Source organism: Giraffa tippelskirchi, chromosome 2, assembly GCF_054371585.1.
Source record: "Giraffa tippelskirchi isolate mGirTip1 chromosome 2, T2T-mGirTip1v1.2.pri, whole genome shotgun sequence".
Lineage (NCBI taxonomy): Eukaryota > Metazoa > Chordata > Mammalia > Artiodactyla > Giraffidae > Giraffa > Giraffa tippelskirchi.
Window position 1 is genome coordinate 169115189 of NC_137276.1, and position 14038 is coordinate 169129226.

A 14038-nucleotide genomic window follows, 5' to 3' on the forward strand; every position below is an offset into this window, starting at 1 on the left:
CTAAGGAAGAGAACATATCACCCATTGCTGAAGTCCTGGTTTACAGAGAAGAGAAGAATGCTAGGAATTCTCCACTAGAAAATGATTGAATCTATATCAGTGAATTTTCTATGTAAATAAACTATTATAAAAGCAAGCATAAATATTATTTAGAGCTATTAAAATTATTTTAAATTTTTTTTCAAAAATTAACTTGAAACCTGTTCAGCAAATCATTTTCTTATACATTAAGAAATTGTGTAACTCTTACATTCTTACCGTTCTCTGTTAAATTTGAGAGAATGGAGAATAGCTGGCCTTTTTTGTCTAAGGTTCCACAAATGAAGTGTATCATCTGAACTTGCACTGACCAAAGCACCCTGGAACAAAATGAAGACAAAATGAGTGATTTACTTAATTTGTGTTTTTTGTGAAGCAAAACCTAAACTAATGTACTGAATTTTTCAGTGCTCTTTATGTTATCTGTATTTATATAACGTAGAAATACAAGGAAGGACAATGAACATACTTCAGTCAGGAAGCCTAAGAATGCCAAGAGTAGAAGCAGGTAAACTACCATGTATGGATTGGTGAGAATGATTAGCTCAAGGAACATGCATTTATCAATAGAGGGATTATTATTATTCTAAGCATCATTGTAACTATTAAAGATTTCTTATATTTTCTTTGTGAAAAACTATTCTTTTTTGTTTCTACTATTTACATATATATCATGTAGCTCTACAGAGAAGCAAATATGCAACTCAGTTTTAAAACTGCAATCTAATCACATAAAAATTCACCATTTCTAAAAATTTTCTATACAGCTGAAATGTACATATTCTTCCTAAAAAGTATATTTGATATAATTTGTCTTCATAGTTCAAGAAGATTCATCTATGACAAAAGAAAACATCTGTAGTAAAAGTAAACATTTTTCCAACTAGAATTCAGTATAACTACAAAAATAAGAGCCTTTTTATACAAAGCCTCCAAATACAAATGAATCCTACTTCAAATACTTAAAATAGGATGGGTTCTACCTATTAGTATGGCAGACACAACATGGGCAGAAAGCTAGCTGCCATGTATATGACTTTATACATATATTTAAACTACTTATTTCAGAGTTAACTAAGATCATCTTAAAACTGTGTCAGAACTTTTGCCATTATGAATTTCCCAGCAAAAAATGTCAACGCTTGCCCTATGTCAGAGCCAGAAGCTACTCTAGAGTACTGAGTGTGTTCTGTAAAACTGATCTTGCACAATCATGGTAGTCCTGAGATATCTAAAATTCTTATATTTTTCAAAGTACTCTGTTACAAGTAACCTTTCGTAGTTTATTAACGCAACCACAGATATCAAAATGATTAGCTCATGTATATGCTAGAAAGAGCTATACTGAAATTCCTAGAATTTATTTCTTCTTTAGGAATTAATGAATATAGGAATCTAAACGACACTTCCATAACAATTCCTAAGACAAACAGATGCTCATGTATCTTGTGATGGTTCTCTTGACATTATTCAATATATAACTATGATTTTAGTCTCAGAGAAAAATAGCTTTTAAAACAACAATCATAACAGAGTATAACCATTACAATGTTTTAAAATATATGTAATTTTCATATTTGTATATAAATATGTAAATTACACATATTCAAAGAGGTATACATTGATACACACATTTTAACATGATCTCACAGGTAATTACACTCCATGCAATAAAATAAATCCTACCCACGCCTTGAGGATTTTTGTATTTGTATGCTTGCTTTATTTGTAAGCTTTTCTCAAATACTTTATATATTCCAACTAGAAAATTATTAGAATTTCTTAGAAGTACTTGATGAGCTACAATTTTTCTGAGTTATAGAACAGTGACTTCATTTCTCAGGAAGGTGGAAACTCATCTGGGACAGGGTGATGATAGACCATGATATACAAAATGAATAAAACATAATATCATTTCATGATACATGAAATTAATAAAATGTAGTTACGTGCTATACAAAAGATACATACTATGCCAAAGGAAATGAAAGTAAAATAAACCAGCAGATGTTCAGTAATATCTTAGTGTAATAGCTGCATATATAAGAAGGAAGTCATAATTAATAATCCTATGATAAAACTAGGAGATAACAGCATTTAAGGGAAGTGAATAGGACCTCTAAACGTAACAGTGCCAGCAGAGGCATAACACTCATCAGCAGGGTGTCTATGACTCATTTACAAAAACAAATCTATAAGAAGCACTACTAATGAAGACTTGTGAAGATTAAAAACTGAATAAAAACATGGGTCATGAGATCAGAGGCTGGGAAGTTTGGGAAAATGTACAGAAATTGAATTTAAAGGCAGATCAAGGTGAGAAGTTCAGGATAGACAACATAAACACTGGCAGGCTTGTCAGTTTTGAAGGCTTGTCTTTATTTATTCTTAGCTATGTAACAGCACAGAGGCAAATTTAAGGCCTTGAAGACAATTCTCAGAGAACAGGACACAGAGAAAATCACCTGGAAACAATTTACACTTACCAATAAACATCTATACAGAAGGCAAAGGACTGAGATCTCTCAACCAGGAGCTACGATGCGTTGTGTCTGATTCTTTGCAACCCCATGGACTGCAGTACACCAGGCTTCCCTGTCCTTCACCATCTCCCAGAGTTTTCTCTGGGAGCTACAGAGTAACACTGAGATTTCAAAAAGGCTGTCATTCTAGATACTAATGACTAGTTATCACAATGAAGTATTCAAAAAAATCTTTTCCCTGCTCTTTTTTATTTCCCTCTCTCATTTTGCTACCCCATATCAAATATGCCTACCACATGAAATATGCTAGGTCTGTCAATAAGAAGAATCTCACAGCCTTCTGAGAAAGATTTCTGAGTCAAGAAAAGTAAAAAGTGGACATGTCTCAGTATCATAAGTTTTTCATATCTCAGGTATCACTGATACAAAGCTATATGAAATATTTTACCCATGTTTATGAGTAAAAATTCTTAGAAAGATATAAATATACAAATACATAGAGTTGTCAAATAAAAGATCATCATTCATGCCATAAGAAAATGACCAATGATACCTCATGTTTTTCTCTCAACATACTGAGCCCAATCTGTTAAGTGCTCAAATTTGGTATGGCATAAACTCTTAAAACATTTTTGTATTGACTGACTCACTTAACATAAAAGAGTTCTAGAATACTAAAGGATCCATTGTAAAAATATGAGTCAAGAAGGCCTTAAGCAGCCTTCAACTACACTTTCTGAGCTTTACAAACTTCATCTTTAGGGAGTTACTCACCACCATAGGTCTATAAAAATAGGAATAGTGTAGGCAGCCAATTGTCATAATAGCTATGTATTCATATACCAACAAATGATCATAAAGATACAGACAAAGGTGTTCAAATTATATAACTGAAAAGATTATTTAATGGAAGATAAAGACAAAACATGAAAATTAACACTAGATGATTAAACAAACTGGTGAAAGGAGAGTGTAGAGGGAAAGTTTAATGTCAGTGTAGCAACCAAAGGATTTTAGTAACTTTTTAAAAACCACTTAGACAATTAATCTATAAATTATGCTACACAATCACAATAACAGGATCTTCTGGTAATATAAACTTTTTCCTTTAAAATTTAATAAATTAACAAATACAGGAGTGCAGTCTTTAACAAAAAATGTCACCATGAATAATATTTCATATGTATATATCTTTAAGCATGTAGAAAAATATTATTAAAACAATTACACAATGTGTGTGTGAGTTATAAATATTAAAGAAGATCCTTACCTCATTGATCAAGAATTGGAGTTGCAGAACAGCCGCACCACTTTCATGTTGACAATAACAATCAACACCAGGTCTTCCAAGTCTAAAATAATAAAAGTCAAGGATTCTAACATTTTAATTAGCATCAATATTAATGTGTAAAGAAAAAAACTAACCTACTTAGCAACCAACATTTGGCTTATTATTTACCTTTATTTTTGTAAATAAAGGGTTGAAAAATCATGGTCTTAGTTCATGGAAATTATATTATAAAGCATTGTTTGTCAGAAAAATGGCTGAATAAAATGTCCCTTACACATCAACCCCCCTCAACAACAACAATTTTGCATCTGCATGCACAGACCAAAGTGCATTCTCAGGAACTTCAGGATCCAGCTTGGAGCCTATGAAGGTGAAGTCCATTTTCTCCACTGAGGAGACAGAATTGCCTCTAGGCAGCTGACTCACTGACTGTGGTCTCAGCTATAGAAACAGAAATAGCTCTGTTCCCCTGAGAATTTAGCTACTATCCCATTTGGCTCTGGGTCTGTCACCAGCACATCCCATATGTCAAGAGATCCCAAGGAGTCACATTCATCCATGTATCAGGTAACAGGCATAATGAAGAACTTGTTCCTGGCTGTAGACCAGGAAATGGCCTTTGAACCAGCTCCAGCTTGCTGCACCTTTGGAGGAGACCCCCTGGAAGTAACGTCTAGTTCATCAGACTGTTGATTCTGAAACGGCCCCGTAACAGACCTCCAGCAGATCTCAGCCAGTTGAAGAACAATCTTGCTGGCACAGGAACCCTTTAGGAAACACGCTTGTCTGGGCCTTCTAAGATCCTAAAAAGGATTTACACTCAACTCAAGCCCCCTCACTGCCACAATACGCTAGAATTTCTGCTGGCACAAAGACTAGGTAGGAGACACTCCTGTCTCTGCCCCTTGGAGTTCCTGAAAAAGCCCTATGTATGACTCCAGCTTCCTCATATCCATAGTCTGCCAGTATACAACAATCTTGAATGACCAGTGTCCCAATAGGAAACACTCCTACTTGGAGATCTGAAAGGGCCCTATACCTAATCCCAGTCCCTCCCAACAGCAGTCTGTGAACAGTCCTGCACCAAATATACCCAACAGGACAGACTCCTGTCTATACTCTCAGAAATTCTGAGAGGGCCAAATACACCACAAACACTCCTAGCACAAGGACCTGTTGGCTGAGGACCCACGCATGGACCCTAAAGTGGACTCTTGTCCCAGTTCTACCCTACTGAACATGGTACTACAGGCAGTCACATCCACCCAGGGACCAGAAGGGATCCATCCATACCAGCCCAAGATCCAGTAACAAGCCCACAAGTCATAGATGCCACTGTAGACCCAGCAAAAACTGCCTCCCATGCATGCTTCACAACAATTATGAATGTAATCCTATCAGCTCAGGAAACAGACAGGAGGTTTTTATCTCATGAAACCAGTTTGTAAAAATTGGAAGAGGTGTTTGTTTCCACAGATGAACAGACACCAATGTAAGGCTACACAGACAACAGAGAATAATGCAAATGTGACACCACCAAAGGAAAGTAATAGAGTTCTAGTAACTGGTTCCAAAGAAATGGAGATTTACGATCTGCCTGACAAAGAATGTAAAATAATCATCTTAAACTGTATGAAATGCAAGAAAACACAGAGAGACAACTGAACATAATCAGGAAAACAAAATACATTTAATAAAAGAAATGGAGAGAGATCAAAATGGTGGAGTAGAAGACACTGAGCTCACCTCCTCCTGATGAATACATCAAAAATAGATCTACATGTGAGGCTTGCTAAAAATAAACTAGAGACTGGCAGAAAGGCTCTTTTACAACCAAGGCTGTAAAGAAAGATCCACATGGAGTCAGGTAGTGAGGAAGGCAAAGTGATCAGGACCAGTGCCTAGCAGGAAGCACAGAAAAAGAAGAGGGTATCATAGGTTGGGAGGTTCTCCCTGAGGAGTGAGGGGTTTGGGCACCCCAGCCATTGTGTTGGAATCAGGAAGATGAGTCTGCTGAATGGCTTTAAAAACCTGCTGAGTTCCAAACAATAGCAATGAGAGATAAGAAAGTCGTCCTAAGTGATCAATGCAAGGAAACAGATGAAAACAATAGAATGGGAAAGACTAGAGAACTTCCAGGTGTTCAAGCTGGATTTAGAAAAGGCGAAGGAACCAGAGATCAAATTGCCAACATCCGTTGGATCATAGAAAAAACAAGAGAATTCTAGAAAAACATCTGCTTTTTTTGACTACACCAAAGCCTTTGACTGTGTAGATCACAACAAACTGTGGAAAATTTTTCAAGAGATGAGAATATCGGACTACTTTACCTGCCTCCTGAGAAATCTGTATGCAAGTCAAGAAACAACAGTTAGAACCGGACATGGAAGAAAAGACTGGTTCCAAATTGGGAAAGGAGTACGTCAAGGCTGTCACCCTGCTTATTTAACTTATATGCAGAGTACATCATGCAAAGTGCTGGTCTGGATGAAGCACAAAGTGGAATCATGATTGCTGGGAGAAATATCAATAACCTCAGATATGCATGCAGATGACACCACCCTTATGGCAGAAAGTGAAGAAGAACTAAAGAGCCTCTTCATGAAAGTGAAAGAAGAGAGTGAAAAAGCTGGCTTAAAACTCAACATTCAAAAAACCAAGATCATGGCATCTGGTCCTGTGACTTCATGGCAAATAGATGGGGAAACAATGGAAACAGTGAGAGACTTTACTTTCTTGAGATCCAAAATCACTGCAGATGGTGAGTGCAGCCATGAAATTAAAAGACTCTTGCTCCTTGGAAGAAAAGCTATGACAAACCTAGACAGTATATTATAAAGCAGAGACATTATTTTGCCAACAAAGGTCCATCTAGTCAAAGTTATGGTTTTTCCAGTAGTCATGTATGGATGTGAGAGTTGGACTATAAAGAAAGTTGAGTGAAAAAAGAATTGATGCTTTTGAACTGTGATATTGGAGAAGATTCTTGAGAGTCCCTTGGACTATAAGGAGATCAAACCAGTCAATCCTAAAGGAAATCAGTCCTGAATATTCATCGGAAGGACTGATGCTGAAGCTCCAATTCTTTGGCTATCTGATGCAAAGAACTGACTCATTAGAAAAGACCCTGTGCTGGGAAAGATTGAAGGTGGGAGGAGAAAGGGACGGCAGAGCATGAGATGGTTGGATGGCATCACTGACTCGATGGATGTGAGTTTGGGCAAGTTCTGGGAGAAGGTGATGGACAGGGAAGCCTGGCGTGCTGCAGTCCACGGGGTCGCGAAGAGTCGGATACAACTGAGCAGCTGAACTGTACTGACCTGAACTTGAGAAAAGAATAGATGAACACAGTGAGAATTTAAACAAGGAAATAGAAAATATTAAAAAGAACCTGTCAGAGAAAAAGAGCATAACAACTGGAATGAAAACATACTAGAGGGACTAGGTGACAAAGAAAAATGTACACGCAATCTGTGAGACTGAATAATGGAAATCACCCAATCATAACAGGAAAAAGAAAAATTTTTAAACGTAAGGATAGTTTAAGGGATCACTGAGCCAACATCAAACATTCATATTAACATTCACATTATAGGAGTCCAAGAAGTAAAGATAGAGAAAGGAGTTTAAAATGTGTTTGATGAAATTGTGGCTAAAAATTTCTAGAGCCTGAAGAAGGAAACAGACATCCAGATATAGGAGGCACAGAGGACCCCAAACAAAATGAACCAAAGAGACCTGTACCAAGAGATATCATAACTAAAATGGAAAAATTTACACATAAAGAGATAATTGCAAAGGCGGCAAATGAAAAACAAAAAGTCACATACAAGGGAACATCATAAGGCTATCAGCTGATTTTTCTACAGATTTTGCAGACCAGATGGGAGTGGCATGATATATTTGAAGAGTTGAAAGGGGAAAACCTACAACCTGGGATACTCTATTCCACAAGATTATCATTTAGAAATGAAAGAGAGATAAAAACACTTTCTCTGACAAGCAAAGACTAAAAGAGTTCAAAACTAAATTGACCCTAAAAGAAATGTTAAATAGTCTTCCCTATGTGAAAAAGAAATGGCTATGGTAAGAAGTAAAAATTCATAGGAAAGGAAAAATCTTACTAATAAAGGCAAATATATAGTGAAGACTATGGATCAACCACTTAAAAAAGATAATGTGAAGATTAAAAGACAAAAATTGTAAAATCAACTACAAAAAACAATTAAGGGATAAATATAAAGGCATAAAATATGCCATCAAAAACAAAAGCATGGGGAGAGGGAGTAAAATATGTAGATCATTTAGAATGTGTTTAAGCTTAAATGACTACCACTTTGTAACAAGTTGACATATAGATCAACATATATAAATCCCATGTTAACTACAAATCAAAAACATACAACAGATTCACAAAAACTAGAGAGAAAGGAACACAAGCATGACACTAAAAAAAAAAAAATCATTGAACCACAAGGAAAGAAACTAAGAACAGAGCAGAATCATAAAACAAAAAACAAGAAAGAAAATGTCAATAAATACACACCAATTAATAATCACTTTATATGTCAATGGATTAAATGCTTAAGTCAAAAGATACAAGGTGGCAGACTATTTAAAAAAAAAAAAAAAGGATACATTTATATCCTGCCTATAAGAGACTCATTTCAGAGCTAAAGGCACACACAGACTGAAAGTGAGGGAATAAGTAAAAAACATTTCATGCAAATGAAAACAACAAGAAAGCTGAGGTAGCAAGCATATATCAGACAAGGTCTACCACAAAGGAAAAAGAAAGGCATTATATAATTCTAAGAAAATTAAGTAGCTTGCAGGGAGGGTTCCTACTTGTTGTCTCACATAGCAGAAGATTCTTCACTCTTGATTTACAAAACCTCTGATGGAAAAGTTGCTAGGACAGCATACAATTTGCATAAAACACACTGCAGCCTTCCTGGTGTGACGTCCAGCCTCTCAGTTCCTTGGGTCCTGTTAGATCCCAGTTTCTTATTACCATATCATATCCATCATGGAAGAATACCTTGTACTTTTCCACCTAAGTCACTGGGTCCAACAGCACAACAAAAGATTGGTGGAATAAGAATGCCTACCCACAGCTGTAGGAATACTTTTCTGTGGAAATGAAAAGCTCAGCAAGTTGAAAATGAAGGAGTGGCTCAAAGTAAAAGAAAAATAACTTAAAGACTGTACCATGGAAAACAATGAAAAACCAGTTATCACAATGTTTAATTTAGAAAAATTTGAGGGGAAAAATACCTGAAAGATCTGTAGGCAACAGTAATGTTTTTCTTTTACTGTCCATGAGAGTTCTTAGAGTGCCTTAAAAAAACATGTTGACTATGTGAAGCAGTGTTTCAACTCAAACAGAATAATATGCTCTTAACACCTGAGGTTTGAGGAGACTATAGATATGTTTTAACATTACTGTGGCAGGAAAATATAGAGAGAATAAATTATTTTTATAGTAGATCTTTAGCAAAAAATTTTAAGTAGGAAAGTAATTTGCTCTTTCAAGAGCAATATTTATCATGATGTATTAGGTTAATCCTGGAGGAGGAAACGGCAATCCACTCCAGTATTCCTGCCTGGAGAATCCCACAGACAGGGGAGCCTGGCAGGCTACAGTTCACAGTGTTGCAAAGCATTGTTCAACTCTCATTGTTCAATGACTCAGCAACTACACAATGACAGAAGGATCAATACAAGAGGATATAACATTCATTAACACACATACAGCTAATATAATGGCACATAAGTATATGAAGCAAATATTGACAGATGTAAAGGAAGAAACTGACAATCATACAATAACAGTAGAGGATTTGAATAGCCCCTTATATCAATAAACAGAGTATCCAGAAAAAAAAAATACTAAAGACACAGTAGTCTTAAATGACACATTATAACAAATAAACTTAATAGGCATCTAGAGGACTTATATCCCCTAACAGCAGACTATACACCCTTTAAGTGCACATAAAACATTCTCCAGGACATACTGCATGCTATGTCACAAAACATGGCTAAACAAATTTAAAAGGATAAAAATATACCAAACATTTTTTCTAAAAAAAAAAAAAAACCCTAGAAATTAACTACAGAAAGAAAAACAGATAAAAACCATATACATATGACACTAAACAAGAGAGCGGAGATATACGTATACAAATAGCTGATTCACTTTGCTGTACAGCAGAAACTAACACAACATTGTAAAACACCTATATTTCAATATTTTTTTAATTAAAACACAACATAATAAACCTTAGGGGATATTGATAAAGCATTTCTCAGATACAAATTAAGAGCTATAAGCATCTACACACACAAAAAAATCTCAATTCAGTAACCTAAAATTGCACCATGAGAAACAATAAAAGCAGAGAAAACTAAACCAAAGCAATCAGAAGAAAGGAAATAAACAAGATGAGCTGATATAAATAAAATGGAAAATAAAACAATAAACAAAATCAATGAAAGCAAAAGTTGGTTCTTTATAAAAAATCAGCAAAATTCATTTAGCTACATCAACCTTAAATAAAGAGAATACACAAGTAATTAAACTCAGGAACTAAAAATGTGACTACAAATCTTATAAAAATAAAGACTATAATGGGATATTATAAACAATTTATATGCCAACAAATTAGATAATATAGAAGAAATGAACAAACTCCTAGAAATACATAAATTACCAAAACTGATTAGAAAAGAAATTTTAAAATCTGAATAGTCCTTTAAAGCAACTCATTTAGTAATTAACTACCCAAGAAGAAAAGCCCAGATGGCATCATTGGTGAAATATACCAAAAAGTTAAGATTACTACCTATTCTTCATTAACTCTCTTAAAAGTCAAAAGAGAAAACACTTCCCATAAGACGCTATTAGGCCAGGAGTACCCTGATACCAGATTCAAAGATATTACAAAGAAAGAAAACTAAAGACCAATAATTTACTAATACAGACATAAAAATACTCAGCAAAATATAATCAAAAAGAATCCAGAAACATCTAAAAAGGGTCATTTATTATGATCTGGTAAGATTTACTCCAGGAATGCAACACTGGTTTAACAACAAAAAATCAATTAATATAATACATATATTATCAACAGACTAAAAGACAAAAATTACTTGGTCATCTCAAAAGGTGAAGAAAAGGTATTTGAAAAAAGTTTGTACACCTTCATGGTAAAAACTCTCAATAAATTAACAATAGAAAGAAATTTCTTCAATAAAGGGCATGATAAAGGGCATGTACAAAAAACCTGGCACTAATGTCATACTACAGAAAAAATGAATACTTTCCTTCTAAGAAGAGGAATGAGACAAATAAGTACCAGAGGTTTTATCCAGGGCAACTGAACAAGAGAAATAAAGGGTACCCAGATTAGAAAAGAAGAACTAAAACTATCTGTAGAAAACACGATCTTGTACATACAGGTATATCTTATTTTACTGTGCCTTACTTTTTTAGCACTTCTCAGACACTGAGCTTTTTTACAAATGTAAGGTTTATGGCAACCCTGCATTGTGAGATGATGATTAGCATTTTAAGCAATAAAGTATTTTTCAATTAAGGCATGTACATTATTTTTTCAGACATAATACTATTGCATACTTAATAGGCAACAGCAGAGTATAGACAACTTTATATCCACTGGGAAATCAAAAAATTCATGTGACACTTTATTGTGGTATTTGCTTTATTGCAATGGTCTGGAACCACAATATCTCCAAGGTATGTCTGCACACAATCCTAAGAAATACACTGAAAAATTATTACAACTAATACAAGAGGTAACATTAAGGCTGCAGGTAACAAAATCAATGTACAAAAATCATCTTTCTTTATATACTAACAAAGCACTATCCAGAAATTAAGAAAATAATGATATTTACAGTAGTAAAGTAATAAAAGAATCAGCAATAAATTGAACAAAAGAAATACAAAACATGTATTCTAAAAACTATAAACATTAATGAAAAAAATTAAAGACCTAACAAGTGGAATGACATCTCATGCCCATAGATCAAAAGACTTAATATTGTTAAGGTGGTAATACTCTCCAAATACAGAATCAAAGAAATCCCTATCCAAATTCCAGCTGCATTTTTTTTTGCAGAAATAGATAAGACAATGATTTTTGCAGAAATAGACAATATACAAAAATTCATATGGATATTTAAGAGACCCAGAATATATTAAAAACAAAAAACCCTTAAAAAATAAGAATAATGTTGGAAGACTCAAACTTCAAAATGTATAGCAAGCTACAGAAATCAAAACCAACAAGGTGCTGAAATAGAGTAGCCATATAGCTAACTGGAACAGAATTGAGATTCTAGAAATAAATCCTCACATATTTAGTCAACTGATTTTCAACAAGGATATTAAGACAATTTAATGGAAATAGACTTCTTTTTAGGAAATATTACTACAACAACTGAATATCCACATATAAAGTGATATAGATCCCATCCTTATACCATATACAAAACTTAACTCAAAATGAATCACAGCTTAAATTAAAAAGCTAAAACCATAAAACTGATAGAGGAAAATAGTCACAGTAAAGCAAGTCACACAAATTTTCTGATTTCCCAGTGCATATAAAATTTATGTTTATACTATACTATAGTCTATTAAGTGTGTAACAGCATTATGTCTTAAAAAAAACAATGTACATATCTTAATTAAAAATACTTAATTGCTACAATGAGCTAAACATCATCTAAGCCTTCAGTGATTCACACTCTTTTCGCTGGTGGATGACTTGAAACATTGCAAGAATTAACAAAAAGTGACACAGAGACACTAAGTGAGCAAATGCTATCAGAAAAATGGTGCTGATAGACTTGAAGACACGAGTTGCCACAAACCTTCAATTTATAAAAATGAATATCTCAAAGCAAAATAAAATGAAGTATACTTGTATTTAATACATAGAACTGTATATTAAAAGAAAAAAGTCAAATCTGCTATATGAAAATATTGAAAGGTGAAATTTAAAATAATTAATGTATTCTCTAAAAAGAAAAGTAACATCTCTTAAAAATATATATGTTAAAACATAAACCTATTTTTAATATGAAAGTAAATAAAAAATTATAAAGCGTGGAGATGGTCAACTTAGGGAAACAAGCAATATCCAACTAGGTGCTGCTTCTAAGAATACACTAAATGTGAAGACACAAATAGGTTAAAATAAAAGAGATGCAAAAATATGCACCATGCTAATACTCATCAAAATAAATCTTGAGTGGCTATAGTCATATCAGAAAAAGTAAATTTCAGATCAAAGAATATTACCAGAGACAAAGAAGGTCATTTCATAATGTTAAAAGAGTCAACACATCAAAAGGACTTAACACCCCTAACTCTTCATACAACTAAAAACAGAGCTTCAAAATACATGAAATTAAACAAAACAAACTGATAGAACTGCAAGGAGAAACAGATCTATCTAAAATGATAGTGGAGGATTTCTATACCACTCTCTCAGTTATAGAAGTAGATAAAAAAATCAGCAAAAATATAAATTTGAATAACACTCTCAATTTTACCTAATTAATATTTACAGATAAATCCAACCAACAATACCAAAATATTCATTCATTTCAAAATACTCATTCATTTAACATTTATTATGATAGACCACAGACAGGGCCATAAAACAAGCTTCAGTTAATTTAAAAGGATTCAGTTCATATACTGTCTGACCACAATGGAATTAAATTAGAAATCAATAATGAAAGAATTCTAGAAAAATCTCTAGTATTTAGAAACTAAATAAAACATTTATAAATAAACCATAGTTAAAGAAAACAAGTAGAAATTAGAAAATAATTCAAGCTGAATGGAAGGAAAAACACAACATGTTAAAATTTGGGGATGGGGAATTACAATTCCTCCAAGAGGGAACAGCCCTATTACTCCCAGTTTCTGTCTTTCATAACTGAAAACACAAGCAAAAACCCTGGGGATAACATTATAAACAAGCAAAAGTAAACTCTGAGGTAGGAAGAAAGAGAAATACCTAGGCATCTCAGGACGTGTGGAATGACACAGCAGTGAGTTCCTTGAGTTTCCTTTGTGTTCCATATATGCTAGACAGGGCACTGCAGAAGTTTTCAACCCAGCACCACCAAATAGCACAGGTTAAAAATAAAGACAAAAACAAAAAATCCAAGAAAAGCTACT

At 33.9% G+C, this 14038-nt stretch overlaps 1 protein-coding gene across 7 annotated transcripts in view; it reads right to left on the bottom strand.

Annotated features, from left to right (window-relative positions):
• STXBP5L (syntaxin binding protein 5L) overlaps positions 1–14038 on the bottom strand; it is a 379816-nt gene that overhangs the window by 224721 nt on the left and 141057 nt on the right. For all 7 annotated transcript variants that reach the window (XM_081571857.1, XM_081571856.1, XM_081571861.1 and 4 more), the window contains 2 exons: positions 3793–3874; positions 259–359 (listed from right to left, as the gene is read on the bottom strand). In XM_081571857.1, coding sequence (XP_081427983.1) covers positions 259–359; positions 3793–3874 — 183 coding nt within the window. The remainder of the gene's footprint in view (positions 1–258; positions 360–3792; positions 3875–14038) is intronic.